At 45.1% G+C, this 21,999-nt stretch overlaps 3 protein-coding genes across 4 annotated transcripts; 2 read left to right on the forward strand and 1 right to left on the reverse strand.

Annotated features, from left to right (window-relative positions):
• The first annotated feature begins 3 nt into the window (after positions 1 to 3).
• usp39 (ubiquitin specific peptidase 39) lies at positions 4 to 4,320 on the forward strand. Its single transcript, XM_067228227.1, has 13 exons — positions 4 to 197; positions 521 to 599; positions 727 to 821; positions 933 to 1,069; positions 1,273 to 1,425; positions 1,613 to 1,838; positions 2,023 to 2,097; positions 2,218 to 2,285; positions 2,384 to 2,572; positions 2,843 to 2,985; positions 3,088 to 3,223; positions 3,483 to 3,569; positions 3,670 to 4,320. Exons 1-13 carry the CDS (start codon positions 140 to 142, stop codon positions 3,721 to 3,723), a joined length of 1,500 nt encoding a protein of 499 aa, XP_067084328.1. The 5' UTR covers positions 4 to 139; the 3' UTR covers positions 3,724 to 4,320.
• Positions 4,320 to 8,630, reverse strand: sftpbb (surfactant protein Bb). 2 transcript variants are annotated; one of them, XR_010874783.1, is made up of 11 exons: positions 8,500 to 8,630; positions 8,343 to 8,401; positions 7,989 to 8,060; positions 7,071 to 7,196; positions 6,861 to 6,983; positions 6,373 to 6,453; positions 6,065 to 6,248; positions 5,187 to 5,335; positions 5,004 to 5,058; positions 4,754 to 4,864; positions 4,320 to 4,663 (listed from the first exon to the last, which is right to left on the reverse strand). XR_010874783.1 is itself a non-coding variant. In XM_067228228.1 (11 exons), the coding sequence occupies exons 1-11, from the start codon at positions 8,549 to 8,551 to the stop codon at positions 4,628 to 4,630; spliced, it is 1,065 nt and encodes a 354-aa protein (XP_067084329.1). In that variant the 5' UTR covers positions 8,552 to 8,630; the 3' UTR covers positions 4,320 to 4,627. The 2 variants fall into 2 exon arrangements, 1 of the variants encoding a protein (XP_067084329.1); XM_067228228.1 differs by having other exon boundaries at positions 4,987 to 5,058.
• Positions 8,631 to 11,407: 2,777 nt separating this feature from the next.
• Positions 11,408 to 19,574, forward strand: LOC136932582 (eosinophil peroxidase-like). The gene is made up of 15 exons (XM_067227735.1): positions 11,408 to 11,546; positions 12,129 to 12,194; positions 12,767 to 12,854; positions 13,202 to 13,386; positions 13,916 to 14,045; positions 14,364 to 14,493; positions 14,849 to 15,055; positions 15,204 to 15,564; positions 16,095 to 16,255; positions 16,932 to 17,190; positions 17,414 to 17,584; positions 17,780 to 18,017; positions 18,263 to 18,462; positions 18,602 to 18,658; positions 18,865 to 19,574. The coding sequence occupies exons 2-15, from the start codon at positions 12,131 to 12,133 to the stop codon at positions 19,305 to 19,307; spliced, it is 2,694 nt and encodes an 897-aa protein (XP_067083836.1). The 5' UTR covers positions 11,408 to 11,546; positions 12,129 to 12,130; the 3' UTR covers positions 19,308 to 19,574.
• Positions 19,575 to 21,999: the final 2,425 nt, after the last annotated feature.

Below are 21,999 nucleotides of genomic sequence, written 5' to 3' on the forward strand. Positions count from 1 at the left end.
TTGGCCCAGATATGACCGGGAACTAGTAGGTGCACGGTGTTTAGGGTATTGGCTACACGTTTATGCTATTTGTGAACGTCCTAGTTGGCTAGACTGTTGACTGTTTTCATAACTTATATATCTTTAATAATATTGCACAATGGTTTCTGTAAAGAGAGAACGAGAAGCTGACTTTGAAGACGACGATGACGACGATGGTAGCTAACTAGATACTACACTTTGTTATGCTAGTGAAATGTAGCTTCCAAAGCGAGCTAGGCTAATACGTGCTAGCTACGTTTACCACGGACCGACTAAAGTTAGCTAGCTGAACACTGTTTCCAATTGTTTTAGTGGAACTTGCACCAGTAGATATTAACGTTAACATAAGTTAGTGAAATTAATTATTGTAAATGTGGAAATTAGTGGTCGCTTAATAGCTTATTTAAGCATTAAACTCACATGGCTTGTGCAGCAAGCTAGAGCTAATGTATGTGTTCTATTACATGAGTGCTAAATAACGTGGAGATTTGTTTTACAGTGCCATCCAAACTTGGCCGCTCTAATGACTCAGAAGATCGAAGAAGCCGCCACTGTCCATACCTTGACACAATAAACAGGTAGCTAATGTTAGCCTTCATCTCACAGTGGCGTAAACTTGTTAGTTCTGTGCAACCTTATGTTCATCGTGGGAGAACATGTTTCTATTTTCTAACTGATCTATCCATCATAAACTTCTCTCTCCAGGAGCGTGTTGGACTTCGACTTTGAAAAGTTGTGCTCCATCTCTCTTTCCCACATCAACGTGTATGCTTGCCTCATCTGTGGTAAATACTTCCAAGGTAGGCTACCTCATGTTGACTACTGCAGCTTAGCAGGTTTTGAGAAGATCAAGTGAATAGCAACCAAATTACGACATGTTTAGACTCATCGCTTGTACGTGTCTCTCTCAGGGAGAGGTTTGAAGTCTCACGCCTACACGCACAGTGTGCAGTTCACGCACCACGTATTTCTCAACCTGCACACACTGAAGTTCTACTGCCTGCCTGATAACTACGAAATCATCGACTCGTCGTTGGAAGACATTACGGTGAGCGTTTGAGTGTTCTAGTCTAGTTTCCGGCTTGTGGTTACAGAAGCATTCAATGCAGTCAAGTGGCTAATTGGTGTTTTATCAGGGAGCAACAGTTTACATAGTTGCATTAGTAAGGAAATAAATAACGATCATTAGAGAGCTGCTGGTGTTACCGGGCATGTGCCTTTGATCTGACATGGTTTGCCTTGTGATTTCAGTATGTGCTGAAGCCCACTTTCACCAAACAACACATCTCTGGATTGGACAAGCAGGGCAAGCTGTATAGAGCCTACGACGGCACAACCTACCTGCCTGGCATCGTGGGGCTCAACAACATCAAAGCCAATGACTATGCCAACGTGGTGCTGCAGGTATGTCTGTCGTACACCATGATATCCTTAAAGGGCTCTGAATTGAAGTATGGCAGAAAGCCTAGACCGCAGTATGGCAGAGGTTGAGATCTTAAAATGACTGGAAACATAAATTGTATGACAACCGTCCTAACCACCAGGCTCATTAATAGTACCGCTGTAATACTTGTTCTCTTCAACGCACCAGGCCCTGTCCAACGTGCCGCCGCTGCGTAACTACTTCCTGGAAGAGGAGAACTACCGCGATATCCGCCGGCCGCCCGGTGACATCATGTTCCTGCTGGTGCAGAGGTTTGGGGAGTTGATGCGCAAGCTGTGGAACCCGCGGAACTTCAAGGCCCACGTGTCGCCCCACGAGATGCTGCAGGCTGTGGTGCTCTGCAGCAAGAAGAACTTCCAGATCACCAAGCAAGGTGAGAGCACAAGCTGTCACCTGACAGACGAGGCTGCAGTCGTGTCGAATGTTCCGGAATTTATCCCTGTTCCGGAATGTTCCTGCATGGGCCTGTTCCGGAATTTGCCTGTACCAGAATGTGCCTGTTCCGGAATGCCCCTCCCTGGCTCTAAATGTTCCCGGTACTTCTCTGTATCCTGCAGGAGATTCGGTGGACTTCCTGTCCTGGTTCCTGAATGCTCTCCATGGAGCTCTGGGAGGGACCAAGAAGAAGCCCTGTGAGTCTCGCTGGGAGATGGACTCATTTGTTTTCCTTCTGACTATGGAATCTGTCTGGAACTAATGAACATCTGTCCTTCCTCCTCCCCTCCTTTGCCTCCATCTCACTGTCATTGAAGCGAGCATCACCAAAGTGTTTCAAGGCTCCATGCGAATCTTCTCCAAGAAGCTTCCCCACCCTGATTTGGTGAGTAAGCCTGCTAATGTGTGATGTGACCACAGCTTACACACACCAATCAGACCACAGTCGGTCAGCACAGATGCTAACTGGTGTCTTGTGTCCAGCCGCCGGAGGAGAAGGAAGCCCTCCTGCTGAAGGAGGAGTACCAGGAGGAGATGTCCGAGTCCACCTTCCTGTACCTGACCCTTGACCTGCCCACGGCTCCCCTCTACAAGGATGAGAAGGAGCAGCTGATCATCCCTCAGGTCCCCCTCTTCAACATCCTGGGCAAGTTCAACGGCAACACGGAGAAGGTACAATTAACCTGCAGAAACTCTGTCTTGTTTTTTTTTTAGAAGAGACGTTTATTCATCTCACAATGTGACACACACACACGTACCACATACACACACACAGACGTACCCCACAGACACACATGTACCACACACATGTACCACACGTACAGGGCAGTTGAAGAAACGTGGCTCTTCACAGTGCAAAGCATCGTATTTGGAGGGAAGTGTTGACCCACCTTGTGACATGATTATGTTTCTCTCCTCCCCCCCCCCCCCCCCTGCTTGTAGGAGTATAAAACCTACAAGGAAAATTTCCTCAAAAAATTCCAGCTGACCAAACTGCCTCCCTACCTCATCTTCTGCATCAAGAGATTCACCAAGAACAACTTCTTTGTGGAGAAGAACCCCACCATCGTCAACTTTCCCATCACGTAAGGGGATTTCGCACGTCTCTCATCGACCGTATCCCCCCCCCCCCTTAAACACTAGTGTGGTTTTGTCTGATCGGCCCTCTGCACCTGCCGTCTCCATAGCAACGTGGACCTTCGTGAGTACCTGACTGAGGAGGCCCAGGTCACAGAGAAGCACACCACTTACGACCTGGTGGCCAACGTGGTGCATGATGGGAAGCCGACCGAGGGAGCCTACAGAATACATGTCCTGCATCACGTAAGCATCTGAGTTGCATTGACTTATTTATTTTATTTTTTTATGACTGGAAAAACTTCATTTATGTGCCTTATTTTATTCTGACTGTATATTTATATATTTTTCTCTCTTTTTTTGTGTTTTTATTGTAATTATGTGGAAGGAGGACATTGCACTATAAGAATTTCATTGTATAGAGTAACTTAGTTAACTGTACACATGACTAAATATCTTGACTCTTGAAGATGCACATTATCTGATTCTCCGTGTTCCTCTGCAGGGAACTGGGAAGTGGTACGAGATGCAGGATCTGCAAGTGACGGACATCCTGCCCCAGATGATCACCTTGTCAGAGGCTTACATTCAGGTGCAGAGCTGATATCCCTTCTGCCGTTCAAGTCTGGTCTGAAGTTCAGTCATTTCTGAATGATTTACTTACTTGTACTATGTGTGTTTCTCGTTTTTAGATCTGGAAACGAAGGGAGAGTGAAGATGACACAAATAACCACACGGGGGCGTGAGGAAGGCAGGTAAAGAGCGGGAGGAAGGGGGGGAAGGCAGACACGCTGTAGAGTAACTCACAAGAAGACTGTCCCAAGACAACAACAACATTTTATTTGTGATTCCAAGAAACATGTAAACATGTATTTTTCTTTTTGGATTTGATTGTCACTCTACTTTTTAAATGTAACTTGAAATGGTCAAATAAACATGCTTTAAAAGTATATTCATGTGTAACTAGTTGATGAGCTTTGAGGTTTTGTTATTGGTTTTTGAAAATCAATGTGTATGTCACACCAGTCACCTGTGGGTGGGGGGGGTCGTACCGGACACCTTGCAACTCCGAGCCTGCCAGTGACTTGACTCATCATTCGTGACCACTCAACTCACCACGCAACAGGGTCCTGACAGGACTTTTCTCCAGGCGTTTTTCAAGTGCCAATTTGTTTAAAAGTTAACAGCATTCTGCCTGGGATGCTGGAGTCCAAACACCCTCTAGTGGTTGGAAGTGGACATTGTAATGTCGGAAATAATGATTTTTCAATGGTTTATCAAGCAATGATCAGGTCCAAGTGACTCATGTTGCATAGCTTTGTAAGAAATAAACATTTTGGTGAAAAGATATGGACCGTGAAATGTTTTAAATCTTTCAAGAGAACAGCATTAAAAGTTAGAAGGATATAGTATAATACTGGTTAATGTTGATTGCATAGCATGTGCTTAAAAAATCAGTGAAATTAAAAAGCCAGCAACACAAACATCAGTGCATAATTGATTACAGTTTCTTCTGCAAAAGGAAGAGCATAAGACAATAGCGCATTTAATTTCATAAAAAGTCAACCGCAACATAAAAAATCGAACACAACTTGTTTTCAGTTAGGACTTCCTCAAACAGCTTCGACATGTCACGGTTTGGTTTTCCATTCACTTCCAGATGAATGTCTGGCAGAATTTTACACTCTGGTTGGATTGAGAAGAAAACCAAATTAATTACGAAAAGTTTTTTCGTGAAGTTGATCGTTATTAACTCTCCTGTAGAGTTGTACTCACGCCGCACTGCTCAGCTGTCTTCATGTCTCTGCAGCGATACCTGGGACCCCCGGAACAGGCCTCCTCTCCCAAGGGCATCTCCGGCCCCACAGACTCACACAGATCCATCCTCTACAACACAGGAACAGCAAGTGGTCTGAATATGGTTAGACCACATGGCCATGCCAGGTGAACCAGCAGTATTTTTCACTGTGAGCATTGTGACTGTGTAGTTTTGGCACACGTCAGATTACCCGACACTCATTCTTACGGCTTCCCAGAACCTTCTGCAGTTTGGACCAGTGCAGCCGGGTGAAAACCTCACACTGTACAGAGCACCGACAAAGGAACAACGACACATCAATCTTCAACGTCAATGTGTCAATGGTGTTGTTATTGCAGGGTGGACAAGGCACCAGGAATGAAGAAAGGTATGCGTGTTGCGGGGGCAGACCTTGGGGATGGCTCCAGGGTGCTGCAGACAGACGGACCGCAGGAAGGAGGAGGTGTGGCTTGCCGAGGCGTTGATGCCCAGGCGCAGCCGTCCCAGCGCAGCCAGAGTGCGGCAGGACTCGCAGTCAGAGGGCAGGGGCATCAGCATCTCTGGAACAGGAAGTGAGGTGTGTATCAGGGTCAGAAGTTTGAATCGGGGGTCAGATGGCTGAGCGGTTAGGGAATCGGGCTATTAATCAGAAGGTAGTCGGTTAGATTCCCGTCTGTGCAAAAATGACATTCTGTACTTGGGCAAGGCACTTCACCCTACTTGCCTGGGGGAATGTCCCTGTACTTACTGTAGAATGACTAAATGCAATTGCATTTGCAATTGCCGGTTGCAAATGCCTGCTTGAGTAATTTCGTAATTTTCCGGTTACAAAATCTCGTAACCGGAAAATTACGAAATTACTCAAGCAGTAAAAGCGTTCATCACGGAAGATATGATGTCCCTCAGTAAGTTTGTTTAAAGTTGATCCTTCGTCTGCAAACTGCTTTACTGTTACTCGTGCAATCGAACGATCACATATTTGTGACGCTATAATAAAGTACAACGCACATGTTATTAGCCTACGTTTAGCTTTGATTTACCAAAATATTTTTAAAGCGGTACAGGCGGCATGTTCTCTCTGTTTTCTGAACTTTGTGTGTTATGTTGCTGACTGGAGATCAGTAGTATATATCTATTTATTAATAATACATCATATAATAATCGCATATTAAATCGCAATATAAGTCAAATGAATCGCAATTATCTTATTTTCCTAAATCGTTCAGGCCTAATCGATGGCCACGGAAACTTTCACATCCCCTACTTGCCCCCTCTGCTCCTCTAATCACCTGGGACAGGGGCCTCCTTGATCAGGCACAGGTGCAGCAGGACGCAGATGGAGTTTGGGGTGGCGGACGACAACAGGAAGTCTACAAGTTTCTTGCCGTACTTGTCGACAAAGCTATCGCACTGGTCTTTGAAGCTAGCGGGTAGGAGATCACACACCTCCCCCATCAACTGGACTACAGTATCCTGCAAGTGCCAAAACAGCCAAGCGAGAAGGGGCGAAGAGGGGAGGGTGGGGGGGGCAAGTCTTAATAGAAAACAGTGTCTGAGATGGTGTTCAGTAAATGTTATCTGTGTAAGATGGAGTCACCTCAATCTTCTCTTTTGGTAGCATGTTCTCCAGCTTCTTAGTGAGCAGGACACAGAAGGTGCACTGAGGGCCGATCTGCACCTAATGTCAAATCAAAACTTTATTTGTACAGCCCTTTTCAAAAGCCGTGTCGCCAAGGGCTTCACAGAAGCCCACAGCCTCGACAACCAGCCTGAAACGTTGCCAGAAAACTGTTGAGAGGATAAAAGTTTTGACACTTCGGGGAGTAGCAAGTCTTTCTGTGAGTTAACAAACAGCCCGCTGCTTATGTTGTGTGCTTGTGTCAAGTGCTTATGTCTTGTGCTTATGTCTTGTGCTTATGTCGTCTGATTATGTCGTCTGCTTATGTCGTCTGCTTATGTCGTGTGCTTATGTCGTGTGCTTATGTCGTGTGCTTATGTCGTCTGCTTATGTCGTCTGCTTATGTCGTCTGCTTATGTCGTCTGCTTATGTCGTCTGCTTATGTCGTGTGGTGGTCGGCCTCCTACCTGCAGGCTGGCGCTAGCCTCTGGCATGAGACTGGACTCATCCTTGCCCAGAAGCATCACTGACCCTCCTGTCATCGGTTGAAGAGCACACAGCCCCAGGCCCATACAAGCATCACCCGACACCTACAGCCGCATAAAGGGACAGGGTGGATTAGACGCAGAACAGAGACAATCTGCCGCAGCTTGTGGACAACAACCTCTGACTCTCACCATTTGGGTTGTCAGGTACTTGTAGACTTTAGGAAGCTGCTCTTGCAGCAGGGATTTACAATTCGCTATTTTCTGACTCCCTGGTAGACGTAGGCAGAAGTTGTCCAAAGTTATGTAGAGGTTCTCCTACAGGAACAGGTACACAGAAAGCTCAAAGTTATGTAGATATAGTCCTACAAGAACAGGTACATAGACAGCTCTATGGGTCAGATGGCTGAGCGGTTAGGGAGTCAGGCTAGTAATCTGAAGGTTACTGGTTCGATTCCCGGCTGTGCAAAACGACATTGTGTCCTTGGGCAAGGCACTTCACCCTACTTGACTCAGGGAGAATGTCCCTGTACTTACTGTAAGTCGCTCTGGATAAGAGCGTCTGCTAAATGACTAAATGTAAATGTAACTCGAAGTTACACAGACAGCTCAAAGTTACGTAGATGTAGTCCTACAGGAACAGTGACAGATGGCTAAAGGCTGGTGGATGAAGATGTAAGGTGCAATGACAAAAAGAGGAAGAAGATTTGTCTCCCATTTTCAGTTCTCTTTCTGAGGACATACAAGACTGTGACTGTTTAAGTTTGAAGCCATTTACATTTAGTCATTTAGCAGACGCTTTTATACAGAGCGACTTACAGTAAGTACAGGGACATTCCCCCGAGGCAAGTAGGGTGAAGTGTCTTTCCCAAGGACACAACGTCAGTTGGCATGACCGAGAATCGAACTGGCAACCTTCGGATTACTAGCCCGATTCCCTCACCGCTCAGCCAACTGACTCCCCCATTTAGTACACTACATTCTCACATCACCACCATCACAATGGGTTCCCCCAGTTAAAACAGCCAGTAGCTGCAATAGCCCCTAAGGTATAGAATATAAGTGAAGTTGTTTGAAGTGGCCTGTAGTTGAATGCGAGGGAAAGCTTACCTGAATGTCTTCATGCGTGAGCATATCTTTAAACAGCTCTACGATCTGGATGCAGTCCGTACAGATGTTTGACTAGAAAATAAAGTTCAGAAGATTTTTTTTCTTCTTCAAGCCATGCACAGGGATACAATTATTATATACCAGTAGCCAACAGCCATAAATAACCAGTGATATCATAGACACATTTAATGAAATAAAAAAAATAAGAAGCAGAAGTGAAACGACGTAGGTGCTTTTTTTAGAAAGATGAAAGAGAAGATATTTCTTGGTATACAGTAGGCTACATGCATGCTATTAAAAATGTGAACAAAATAACCGTAAGAAACTGCGAAACAAAACTAACATAAAACTCACCGTAGACACCTGTGTAGTGTCCCTCCTTGTGACTGGTCCATTAACAACGTGAGTTTCACCTAAGCCAAAAAACAAGACCAAACAACCATTAGCAAACCTTAACGTTGTCAATATTAACTTGGCCTTGCCTTGGCCTTACGTGGGCAAACGAACTTACCATGGCAAAGGGTAATAAAGAGAACCAGGATACACGTCAAACCAGCCATCATAAAATCGTCAACGCAGTGGTCTTCCCTTCCTTACGGCATACACGCAGTGCCCTTGATATTACGGTCTAGGGCTGTCTCACTCTATTTTCTATTTGCCCGTGCGCCCGGAAGCGCAGATTAAATAATAGCCAATCAGAATGGAGAGAGAGAGAGAATCAAAAGCCAGAAAAGCAAGGACGTGTGTTGAGACAGCTTTACACTGAAATAATGTTTCCTTCTCATCATAGGAACATGAAGAGCCTTTTAAAAGAGAATCGTTAGGAAGCTAAATTAAATATGAACTGTCTTTGGGAAATCTTTTAAAAATGAAAATAAGTTATTACAAAACGCATTCATCTTTGGCTGTGTATTTTCCTAAATTTTGTGTGTGGATTTGTGGCAGATTAGAGCAGGCGCCAAAAGAGACGCAGATTTTTTTTTCCACTGGAACATTGTGACGCTTTTACATCACAAATGACATATGTCACAAACTTGTCAGGGGATTCCAGACACCTAGGAACACCTGTGCGTGCCAACACAAAGTGTTGTTCCCGCGAAACATTCCTCTCTTTGTCTCTTAATAATTGATCTGTTTGTCGTAATGCTAACAATAGGCAGACTGGAACTTGTTTGCTTTCACTTCCTCGTGCATATCTTGTCTACATTTTAACGCTATCTGAAATCTAAAATGCGGTTCTGCGTGTCTTCTCGTTGCTCGTCAGCGCACCTTTTCTCCCTCCCTCTTCTCTCGGGTTCGGAACTCGGGGTGCCAGTGGCGCGGCTGTGGGGCAAATGAAATTCTTGGGGTGGCACACCAAAATCTATATCCATTAACTGAATTTCAGGAATTCTATTGGGCTGTTGTAGAACATACATGTAGTCTAGTTCAATATGAGAGTTAAGGAATCACGTACAGATGTTTCTTATTTTCATAGAGGAAGAAACGTTTCTTTTTTAATAGAAATGTTCACATTTATTGTACCTTTTAAACTGTCCGACTTACAGTTATCTGTATGGTTTGTATTATGTATTGTTAGAAGCATTCCTACTGTAGGTGAAACTTAAAAAAATGTTATCGGCTTTTAATTGCAGGCCAGGGATGAAAGAAAGACGGTTTTAGAAGCTGGTTTCTTTCTTGAACATTTTGCATCATCTGTCAATCACGTAGGCATATGGCTGGTCAGGTTCAGGTCATTTCAGTTCATATTGATCAGATTTGGAAGATTTTTTAATGCTGTTACCTAAATCATCATGAGCTGAAAGACACTGCATCCTTCTGGGGTGGGAAAGGAGACACAATTCACAACAAAAAAATATCTGTGAAAGCAGTTAGATTTACATTTAGTCATCTTATCCAGAGCGACTCACAGTAACATAATATTGCACGGCCAGGAATCGAACCGGCAACCTTATGAATAATAGTGATGAAGAAAATGTTTTGTCTGTCTCTTCATAAACGGAGTGACTAAGTTCAGTTGAGTTCTGGATTTTAATACGTATTTATCCCCCCCCCACACACATCCCTTGTGGTGTGGGGGGTTTGAGTTGTCAGCACCTGCCTGGTCGTCGGTCAGCCAACGCTGGACCTGGTTGCGAGTCTCCCGGTCCTGTCCTACATCTATAAAGTTGAACAATGGATTTTGGTGTTTCAAAACCCATCGACACTGTATGACTATATTTAGCCTGTGTTCTGCTCCTCTCTCTCACCAACCGTCTCTGAAGGAGGGGATCCCTCTCTGAATTGCTCCTCCCAAGGTCTCTTCCATTTTTTTATTTATTTTTTCTCCTGTTGAGAGTTTTTTTGGGAGTTTTTCCTTGTCTTCCTTGAGGGTTTAGGTTGGTTGAGGGGCAGTTCTATGGGCGTATGTGAAGCCCTCTGTGACATGCTTGCGTGTAAAAAGGGCTATACAAATAAATTTGATTTGATTTGAACAGGTGAAGACAATGACAGGGAAACACTAGGGCAGGACAAAAAACTGAAACCGGGGGGGGCACGGCTGTGGCCGTGACAGAAATGTTGTCACTGAATTCTTTTGCCTGTCAGACAAGACTCATGGCACCGTCTTGACACATGAACAATCTATCTGGTCGACAATTGACGAGGAAGTTGTTCAAATAATATGTCAACTTTGTATGTTTGGTAATGCATATACTTGTGCTTTTGTCTGAATAAGACAAAAGACCAAAGAAAACGCATCACTCCAGGATGTATCCAATGTTCCAGGATACATTTTTATTTGAATTCACAAAACGTGGTTGATGTGGTGTCACAGGATGGGTCAGGGCACTAGTTAATCAGGAGCTCTGATGAGAAAATGATTACCCGAATTCACCCTACATGTTTCCTTTTCCTGAGTATTGTGTGATGTGCAGGGTCACTGTATATCCATTAACTTATATTTTATATTTTATTGTATAGTTTATTTTAATATAATTCCACTTAGTATTGCTAGTTATGTACCCTTATTATAGTTAGTCCTCATATTTAAATTTTAGATTCCTATATGTTTAATGTTTGCACCTTCCTGCACCTTCCTGCCAAAGCAAATTCCTTGTCTGTGCAAACTTTCATGGCGAATAAAACCCATTCTGATTCTGATGAGTAGATGGGACTGAAGTATGTTAAATAATAATGAACTGGAACAAACACAACAGTTAATCATGAATGCCTGGAGAATGATGACACATTTGTAGTTTTCAATTAATTAACAAGTAAAACTTGTTAATCACAAACTTCAAATCATGCACAGTAGCACAGTTGTTGCACAATAGTTATGTCTATGCAAGGAGGCATGGTTTACGGTAAGTAATAACATTAATTGGAAGTAATCTTTGTTCCATTTCACTCTAGAAGAAAATCTTGTTTGCCAAGGGAGACTTTGGGTTCAGAAGGAGGAGGGGAAGAGGAGAGGAGGAACGTGAAGACTGGAAACCGAGGGTGATGGACTATAAATACCCACACTCAGTACACCTCACTAACTGGTCCATTCTGGAGGAACACACATCAAGGTTGAAGGTAATTTATCAGATGGGAACCTCTCTTACACCCTTTTATGGAGCTTCTGTCATCCAGCTTCAACTGAGCATTTTACAATTAGGCCTAGTTGTGTTTCATTTGTAAATCATTTGAATCCAATACCTGCTGTGTATAGTTAATTTACATAACTCTTTTACACCATGGGTGACCGGGCTTTCTGTTCTGCCGCTCCTCGGATCTGGAACGCCCTCCCCGACTATCTGAGGGCACCTCAAACCACTGAGACTTTTTAAAAAGGACTAAAAACATTTCTTTTTAGAAGATCTTATCAGTTTTAATTAACTAATTGTATTTTATATTGATGTTTTATCTTGTTTTATAATCTTAACTGTAGCACTTTGAGATTTGTTTTCAAATAAAAAGTGTGTTAGAAATCAAATGTGTTATTATTATTATTCCAATTCAGTTATTACGTTATTTTTCTCCAAACCTACCAGAAATACCAAGCATTCATTGTACGGTGACCAAAACAATCACTGAAAACCCGTTCCACCTTTTGCTGTTTCAAGATCTTGTTTTTCTGGAAAGTTCTTTACGAATCATTCCTTCTTTGTCCTGCAGAGATGAAGGGGGTTCTGTTTCTGCTGGCTGCAGGTCTGTGCCTCTGCATGTGTGGTCGAGCGGCTGGTGAGTGTTCCTCTCCTGTGGGTAAGGGTGTGGATAAGGGTGTGGGTAAGGGGATGTAAGGGTAAGGGGATGTAAGGGTAAGGGGATGTAAGGGTAAGGGTATGGGTACCTAATGGTAAGGGTGTGGGTAAGGGGATGTAAGGGTAAGGGGATGTAAGGGTAAGGGTCTCCTCTTCTCCTGCCCCTGTGTCTCTGATAACGACTTCAGCACACACTGAGAGGATAGAGAATATGGATGTTCTTTATTTAGATGTTTTATTTGATTTAAAAATGATCAAGCCTATTTTAAAGTCTTTATTGGCTCATATTTTTTTCGTAAATGAAAGCATTTCTTTGCTTCTTGATGAAGTTATTTCGTTTTCAAGAGTGTGTTGTCGAAAGAATACAGTTGAAAAAATTAATTCAAATTAGTGTGCATTTATTATTAAGTAATGATTTTTTCCTTTACCGATTTAATTTGTCAGTTATAAGTTATATATGTTTCTGGCTGATCTAATACTCAGTAACATGAAGCAGAAAAGTAACAAAAAAAAGTACGTTTTGTAAGTTATGTTTTTATATTTGATTCTTAGAAGCTCGTTTGAGCAGAGATTTCATCAAGAGGGCTGTGAATGACGCAAAAGTAATAGTGGATGAAGCATACAAGTACTCCAGAGAAGAGTAAGTAGACAATCAAATTTGTGATTGACAGTAAATACACCGTTATCATCCGTTAATCTGTATCGGTTAATTACAGATAATTAGTGTTGATAGATTTTGTGTTTTAGAATTAGTGTTGATAAGTATTTTAAAGTATTTAACCGCATACATTATTACTTGTTTTATACTATTCATAAATAAAAACAATAATTATATTTATACATTTCAAATTCACTGAAACAGTAAATAGACATTTCCACATTGAAAAAGGCCCTGCTCAGACACCGCTGGGCTCATATATCTATGGGCACACCCACCAGGAAAGTGTTTTCGATTCAGAAACAAAATGTTTCCTCTCTCCTGTGCAGGAGCGTCGCGAGGGTGAGGAGGAGCTCAATCTCACCGTCAGACATCCTGCGTCTCATGAAGCAGCCAAACGGCCAGACCCGCATGGCTGTGCGCTCGGCGGACTACATGGAGCAGGCCATCTCCCTGATACAGGAGAGATCGCTAAGCAACCACCTCCTCCAGAAGCGATCGCTCAACGCTACGGGTCGGTCCCCTCTCACACGCGCACACACACGCGCACACACACGTTCACACACACTTAAACACTACGCACTTGTTTTCCGGGACTACAACGGTACTTAAGGAAGATTTGTTGGATAAGATGTTCGTTTTTTTCCCTCCAGGAACACAAAGACACTTATTGAGGGACTTGTTGCACTTTTTAGTTAGTTGTAACTGATTTAACTACTTGTATTCGCTGTGAATTATATTGATGTTGCTTGCTTTCCTCCAGGTACACTCTAGCACTTTCGAGGATCATGTTGTTTAATTGTAATTAGTTGAACTACATGCTTTTCTGGTTCTACCCATTGGCACTTATTTGCTATTCACAATGCTTCATGTTTTGATGTTTTCTCGTTGTTTATGATCAATGACCTATGCACTTTTTGTAAAGCTCTTTCTTGTAAGTCGCTTTTCTATAAAAGCGTCTGCTAAATGAATAAATGTAAATGTAAACACACACAGACTACATGTACACAAACACTTACACACACTTTGTCGTCGCCTCTCAGATCTCCTCTCCAAGGAGCAACTGAAAACGATTGCTGATCTGACAGGCTGCTCTCCCAGAGCACGTGCCAGCTGTAATTTAGTCCCAGATCTGGACAAGTTTCGCCCTGCCACCAGTGTCTGCAACGACCAGTAAGTCAGACCCGTTGAACGGCTTGACCACACTCGTCACATAGACAAAGTGAGTGGGTGTACCTCAGAACGCTTGACTGCAGATAACAGGTTCAATTCCCCTATCTTACACGTCCGCATTGGATAAAAGTTTGTGCTGAATGAATATGTTAAGTACTGAGGTAGGGCTGATGCAACATCATAAAAAAAAAAGTTTAATAATTATTTTAAAGATCAAAAAAGTTATGATCGGATCTCTTATGTTTTTTTTTTATGAATCAAACAAGCACGCAAACGACAATCAGGTTGAATGATGAACCATTTTTTTCTGTTTCCCAGGAAAAACCCCATCAAAGGCTCATCGAACACCCCCTTCGCCCTCTGGTTGCCCGCAGAGTACCAGGATGGCATCTCTCAGCCTAAGGGCTGGGACGCGGACAGACGGGTCAACAACTACCTGCTTCCCCTGGTACAGACATCCCCTCTTCCTTCCTGCTTCCCCTGGTACAGACATCCCCTCTTCCTTCCTGCTTCCCCTGGTACAGACATCCCCTCTTCCTTCCTGCTTCCCCTGGTACAGACATCCCCTCTTCCTTCCTGCTTCCCCTGGTACAGACATCCCTTCTTCCTTCCTGCTTCCCCTGGTACAGACATCCCCTCTTCCTTCCTGCTTCCCCTGGTACAGACATCCCCTCTTCCTTCCTGCTTCCCCTGGTACAGACATCCCGTCTTCCTTCCCGCTTCCCCTGGTTAGATTGGTAACTTGCTAGATTGTTTCATTGTCTTCTCTCTGACCAATATGATGTCTTTCTCCGTGTCTCCAGGTGAGGGAGGTGTCCAACCGCATCCTGAGCACGGCCAACTCGGACATGGAGAACGACGGGCTCTACACGCACCTGGTGACCATCTTCGGCCAGTGGTCGGACCACGACCTGACCTTCACCCCTCACTCCCCCAGCATCCGCTCCTTCAACGACGGCATAGACTGTGACGCCAGCTGTGACCGCAGAGAGCCCTGCTTTCCCATCGAGGTCCGTGCCTTTCTCAAAGCTCAACACACACACACAGATACACAAACACACGTAGACAGACACAGACACACACACACACAGATAAACACACACACGAAACGACATCCTTCAGCGCGACCCTAACCGCTCCCTCTTTCGTCTGAAACAGATCCCCATGAACGACACCCGTTTTGGCATGAACTCCAGCCAGTGCATGCCCTTCTTCCGTTCTGCGCCCGCCTGCGGAACAGGGAACACGGGCCTCATCTTCGGCGCCATCAACTCGCGTCAACAGATGAACGCCCTGACAGCTTTCATCGACGTGGGCCAGGTGTACGGAGCCGACGACGTCAAGGCCCGCAGCCTGAGAAACCTCAACGACGACAAGGGCCTGATGAGGGTCAACATGGTGTTCAACGACTCCGGCCGCGAGCTCCTGCCCTTCAGTAGCATGGAGTCAAACATCTGTACCAATCGTGCACGCATCACCAATGACTCCAGTGCCACGGATGTCCCCTGCTTCGTGGCAGGTGAGCGAACCATCAGAAATACCTTTTTTTTTTTTACATATATATACTGTATATTCCAGTGTTTCCCGATGCCAAAGTATTAATCGATTCTGGTTTCAATACCCTGATATTGAATATTGAACCCTGGGTATTTTCCGGTTACGTTTTTCGCCACAAAAACAGTTTCTTCCCTTCCGCTGTTGGCCTCTTCAACAAGGCCAAGGGACCACACTGACTCTAATGACTTATTGCTTAAAACACACTGCTTTTTGCACTGCATTACAACATGGTATCTTGTACATTTGTATTTTTTGTAATATTTGTATTTTTGTATTTTTATATTGTAATTGGCAACTTATATTTTATTTTATTGTATATTTAATGATATTCTAATCCCACTTAGTACTGCTAGTTTATGTACCCTTAGTATAGTTAGTCCACATATTTAAATTTTAGGTATATGTTTATTGTATGCACCTTCCTGCCAAAGCAAATTCCTTGTCTGTGCAAACTTTCATGGCGAATAAATCCCATTCTGATTCTGATTCCAGGTGACGAACGGGTGAACGAGCACATCGCCCTGACCTCCATCCACACCCTGATGCTCAGGGAGCATAATCGCCTGGCTCGGGCTCTGGCCAAGCTGAACCCCAACTGGGTCGGAGAGAGGCTTTACCAGGAGGCCCGGAAGATCATGGGAGCCTACCACCAGGTGGGTCCTCACTCTAACCCTACTTCCAGGTGGGTCCTCACTCTAACCCTACCACCAGGTGGGTCCTCACTCTAACCCTACCACCAGGTGGGTCCTCACTCTAACCCTACTTCCAGGTCGGTCATTCACATTTACATTTAGTCATTTAGCAGACGCTCTTATCCAGAGCGACTTACAGTAAGTACAGGGACATTCCCCCCGAGGCAAGTAGGGTGAAGAGCCTTTCCCAAGGACACAACGCCATTTTAGCACGGCCGGGAATCGAACCGGCAATCTTCTGATTAATAGCCAGATTCCCTAACCGCTCAGCCATCTGACTCCCTCACCCTAACCCTCCCTTTCCCCCAAACCCTAACTTTGTTTAACCCTAATCTTAACCCAGTAGCAGTTCCCATGTAACTACAATGTTCCCCACTGTGGGACTAATAAAAGATTATCTTATCTTATGTTGTCACTACATGTATCGCAATGCAGTTACACGGTTAATGTCACCCTACCGTGAAGTGTTGCCCCTCGGAAACACATCTATTCTTCAACGATGAACTGTGAAACCTAGTAAATTCACAAACCTAGTAAATTCACTAGTAAAACCACAGTAAATTCCGTGTTTGTGTAACATACATGGCGAATAAACCGAATTCTGATTCTGATTCTACGTTCGATCTTCACCTCACAGGTGATCATCTTCAGGGACTACCTGCGCCACATCGTGGGCCCTGACGTGCTCTCCAAGCAGCTGTCCACCTACCCCGGCTACAATGAGCGCGTGGACCCCAGCATCTCCAGCGTGTTCGCCACGGCCGCCTACCGCTTCGCTCACCTGGCCATCCAGCCCTTTGTGTTCCGTCTGGACGACAAGTACCAGGAGCACCCCAGCTACCCCAGTCCCCTGCTGCACAGGGCCTTCTTCACCCCCTGGAGGGTCGTCTTCGAAGGTACACACCTCCCCGATCAATCGACCAATCCATTGTCAACATACGTTTTGTAAGGGTGCAAATAAGTGTGATCGTGGTCTATTGCGCCTTACCTTGCAACAAAAAGAGAACACAGATGGTATCTACGGTAGAATGTTTAGTGATACGGCGAGATGTGAAGGATTTGCTTCAAGCGACAAGTTTCTCCTTCGGTCGGTCTGACTCTCTTCCGGCTGTCCTGCAGGTGGTCTGGACCCCATCCTGAGGGGTCTGGTGGGCCGCCAGGCCAAGCTGAACACTCAGGACCAGATGATGCCTGACGAGCTGAGGGAACGCCTCTTCCAGTTCGCCTCCCACCTGGCCCTGGACCTGGCCGCCCTCAACCTGCAGCGTGGCCGGGACCACGGGCTTCCTGGTAAGGCCCCTCCCTCTCTCCCTCCAAGAGCCAATCAGCAGGTTCCCGTCCTTTTCACATTACAACCCCCCCCCCCCCCCCCCCAAAAAAAAAAAATCAATTACTAAAAACGTCGGTGTAAGGCAGCACATCAGAGGAAAACTCGAGGTTTTTCTCCACGAGAGGGTTTGACTCCTTCATCCTCTGAATCCGCAGGTTACAACAAGTGGCGTGGGTTCTGTGGCCTGTCTCAACCCAGGAACCTGTCGGAGCTGGCTATGGTGATGAACAACACCAAGCTAGCTACGAACCTACTGGCGCTGTACGGGACACCCGACAACATCGACGTGTGGCTGGGCGGAGTGGCCGAGCCCTTCGTGCCAAACGGCCGCGTGGGGCCTCTGTTCGCCTGCCTCATCGCCAAGCAGTTCCGGAACATCCGTCAGGGAGACAGGTGCGACTTAAAAGGAGGCCACTAAAACAATTATACGTCAACATTTCCTTAATTTCTTAATGTAAACAATTAGAAATCTAGGGGGGCCAGACATGTAAATGAGGGGGTCTAGGCCCCCCCAGACTCCCCCCCCCCTCCCCCCCGTGGCTACATCCCTGGTGCCTTCGTTTGTTATTTCCCTCCGAAACATCCACACCGTCCAAACTCCAAACGTTCCATAAATGACGACGCCACCTCTATTTCAGATTGTGGTGGGAGAACCCGGGGGTCTTCACGGACGACCAGAGAGCCTCCCTGAGGGCCACCTCCTTGGCCCGCATCATCTGTGACAACACCGGCATCACCGAGGTACCTCACAACCCATTCGAGTACAGACCTCGCGGGGCGGGGTACCGACTCTGCAAGGACATCCCCGCCTTGGACCTGAGCCCCTGGGACGAGAACGGTGAGTGGAACAAGTCATCAGTAGAGGGAGACAATGTGATGTCTAGTCATCATTATGTGGACGATAATGTGGATGACAATGTGGATGACAATGTGGATGATAATGTGGATGATAACCTCCCATGGCGGTCTCTCTGCAGCTCGACAACGAGGACAACGAGGACAACGAGGACAACGAGGACAACGAGGGCCCAAAGGTAACATCAAACCCTCCTCTTCCTCCTCCTCTTCGCCACCCTCCTCTACTATTCCTCCTCTTCCTCCTCCTATCCTTCCTCCTCCTTTTCTTCCTCCTCCTATCCTTCTTCCTCCACCTCCTCTTCCTCCTCTTCTTCTATTAAGTGGATATTAGGGTTTCCTTCTTCCGGAGCGTGACTGTTGCTTTGTATCTCTCCTGTTCCAGGAAGCCAAGGACCACGAGGTTTCCGGGGAAAAACTGGACCTCCCGGGCCTCCGGGCGTCTTGGTCAAATCCGCCTTTGCTGTGCGTCTTGGTTACAACTACCCCAAAACGAACAAGCCCATCCCCTTCCGCCAGGTAATCTACAACGGACAGAACCACTTCAAACCGGCCACAGGGGTGTTCACCTGCGTGGAGCCCGGCGTCTACGAGTTTGAGTACCACTGCACGTTCTACAATAGCCTGGGCTATGTGGAACTGAAACGCAACAACAAGCGGGTGGTGCTCTCCTACATCAGCAAACAGGGAACAAACGACCGCACCACCGCCTCGGGCGGAACCCTGGTGCAGCTCAAGCGGGGAGACCAGGTGTGGCTTGCCGTCCATAGCAGCAGCCGCATGCTCTCTTACAGCTACTTCTCAGGTCACCTGATTTTCAATCCCTGAGTCGTCCTGGACAAGGATGAGCAAACCGTGACGCGGAGGAAAATCAGGTCTCTTTCTGCGGCCCTTCAGATGTTTGTGTGTCAGATTTGAAACTTGATTTTTTGAAATGCGCCTGCTTTGCACTGATTAGACAAGAGCAGGGCTCTAGGATTACATTTATTTATGTTTTCGATTCAATTGATGAAGTAAGGATGGAACACAGACAGCTTATATGGTTTTACTGCTATTCAAAATGATTTCTAATATGATTTTCCTTTAATTGATTAAGCAAATAAATATTTTTTTTGTTTTGCATGCACCTCTTGTTAGGCTTGCTATCTTTAAAAAAATGCTCACCCTCCAGCAGTAATTTCATTAAATCCACTGTGTTGACCAGCCTGATACAGACGGGGGCGCTAAACCTCTATATCACCGTGGCCGCTTGGCGATCCAGAATGGTAACGTGTTTCCACCAACACAACCTGTTAGAAACACTTGGTGACTTGACTTCCAAATAAGCATTTCAGATTTTCAAGTCATCTCAATTAGAAATATCGGTTATCAAGAAAATAGATGTTTGAGCAACAGCTATAACCATAATTTACACGACATGTTAAATCTTAACTAAGTTATTTTACGGGAAATCGAAAGTACGTTTTAAGATACCATTCCAGGAAATTTGAACGAGTAATAAAATAATATGCTCTTTGTTTATGATCAGAACTCAGAGACACATCGCATTTGTAGATCTGACCTGAAGAAACATTTTAATCGTTTCAGAGAATTTAAAAATAGGCCTATTGCTTAATCGAGTGACATAACTTCCACATTTTGACATGTTACTTATTTTCTAAAATAAGTAACCTAAATAAGAATGTCCTGTCAGAAATGGTCTTGCAACGGGCCTCCCATGATCAAACAAGGGAACAAACTAAGCGATGGCTCTCCACTTTAATTGTGGTTGCTGGTTTCCCCCGGGGACTTCACCGCCTTACTTAAATAAGTAAACAAATAAATGTGCGCAATATATGACGATCGATATGGACTTGGTGGGCCGCATTAGCCCGTTGTTCTCCGCGCAGTGGAAAGAAGGAACGCGAGCCAGCTGCCGTGTCTCCGGGCCATCCCCCCACACGCCTCTACTGACCTCCACGGACCGACTGCCATCCACAGAGAGTGGCGCTGGTACTCCCGTGGGAGCGGGGGAATGTTTGGAGAAGACGAGTGGCACACGATACCCCATTGTTCGTTTTAGCAGTCACTGATTCCCGCCCCACCCCCTATAAACACGCGCTGACCGTCTCAGCGGGTTAAATTGATTAGAAAGCCGTTTGTCTCGCTCTAGGTGCTTTGACTAATCCCCATTCTCGCCTGGGCATCCGTTTCGATATCACAAAACGCGCATATTATTTTTTTCATTCAACAGCTATTTTATAGTGAAGGAACAAGTTGTTTCTAGGTAGCTTATAGGCCTATATCTTAACAACCACGCGCCCCAAACTGACAACATGTCATGCCAATGAAAAGTTGGTTTTACTGTACCTTGGAGATAAAGCTTGACTGTGTATGACTCACTCACCTGAGAAACGTTATCAGCCTAACATCAGGAAGTAGGCCTAAAAAAAAGTTGACTTGCTGGCCTATAAAACATGGCTGGACAACTTCATATTTTAAGTAGCCTAATAGACATCAGTTGCGTAAGTCAGACACACACTCAACAAGATAATGACAAAACGTTTTGACCATCGGCAACATATCTGCGAGAAAGCGCATCAAATAGGCCTTTACAACACAAACTAAATAAATACATTCTTACGGTGACAAAGTAATGCCTAATACGGTGTTTTAACTGTGCGTATAAGTGAAGGAATTCTATGAAATGTTTGTCCCTTTGCGAGCATCTGCAGAAGGGTAATTTCATGGTTTTGGGTTAAGCAGAGCTGTCAATCATATAGGAGTTCACATTCATGAAGGGAGCGCTGAGAGAGCACGAGGACAGGGCGGAGATTCGGTAGCAAGGATTCCGCAAGACTGTTCTTATAATTGGGAGAACATCTGACTGTGTCGCGCGCTGGCAGATGGTCGGTAGAAGCGGGATCGAAGGGGGGAGATTTACATTCATTGTTCAGGCGCTCGAGCCCCAAACAGAGACAATAGCCTCGCGAGGGGCAAGTTGCTAGGGATGAAGAGAAAAAAAACTTTCCTTTTCATTCAGAATCGGATCACGGCGTATAGGGACAGATATTGTACACAGTTGGGTAGCCTATAGTTAAGTATATATATATATATTTCTGGAGAAACATAAAAACCTTGGCATGGTCCTATTTGTTGGCTGTAGGCCACACTCGTGTCTATCTATGCCTGGTTCTATAACCAGACTATAAAGTATACTCTTGTCTGACAGACCAAATCATAGGCCTAATACACTTGAGAGACTATCAGAAATCTTCAACAATTACGGGCTGCTGTATTTTTAGCTAATTATACACATTAGGCTACTGTCCGCAAACGCCAAGAGCGAATATGTTACTGCGGTTGTTTTAGTTGACCTATAATGAAAACACAAACGACAGATTGTTGATCAATTTGGAAAAACTGGCTTTTTAATTCGGACCCTTTGCAGCCAATCACTGATGCAGCAGCGTCTAGTATTAGTGGAGATTGATAGACCAACCAGACGACTATTGTTTAGCATGACAGTGACGCGTTGCCT

Source organism: Osmerus mordax, chromosome 24, assembly GCF_038355195.1.
Source record: "Osmerus mordax isolate fOsmMor3 chromosome 24, fOsmMor3.pri, whole genome shotgun sequence".
NCBI classification, from domain to species: Eukaryota; Metazoa; Chordata; class Actinopteri; order Osmeriformes; family Osmeridae; genus Osmerus; species Osmerus mordax.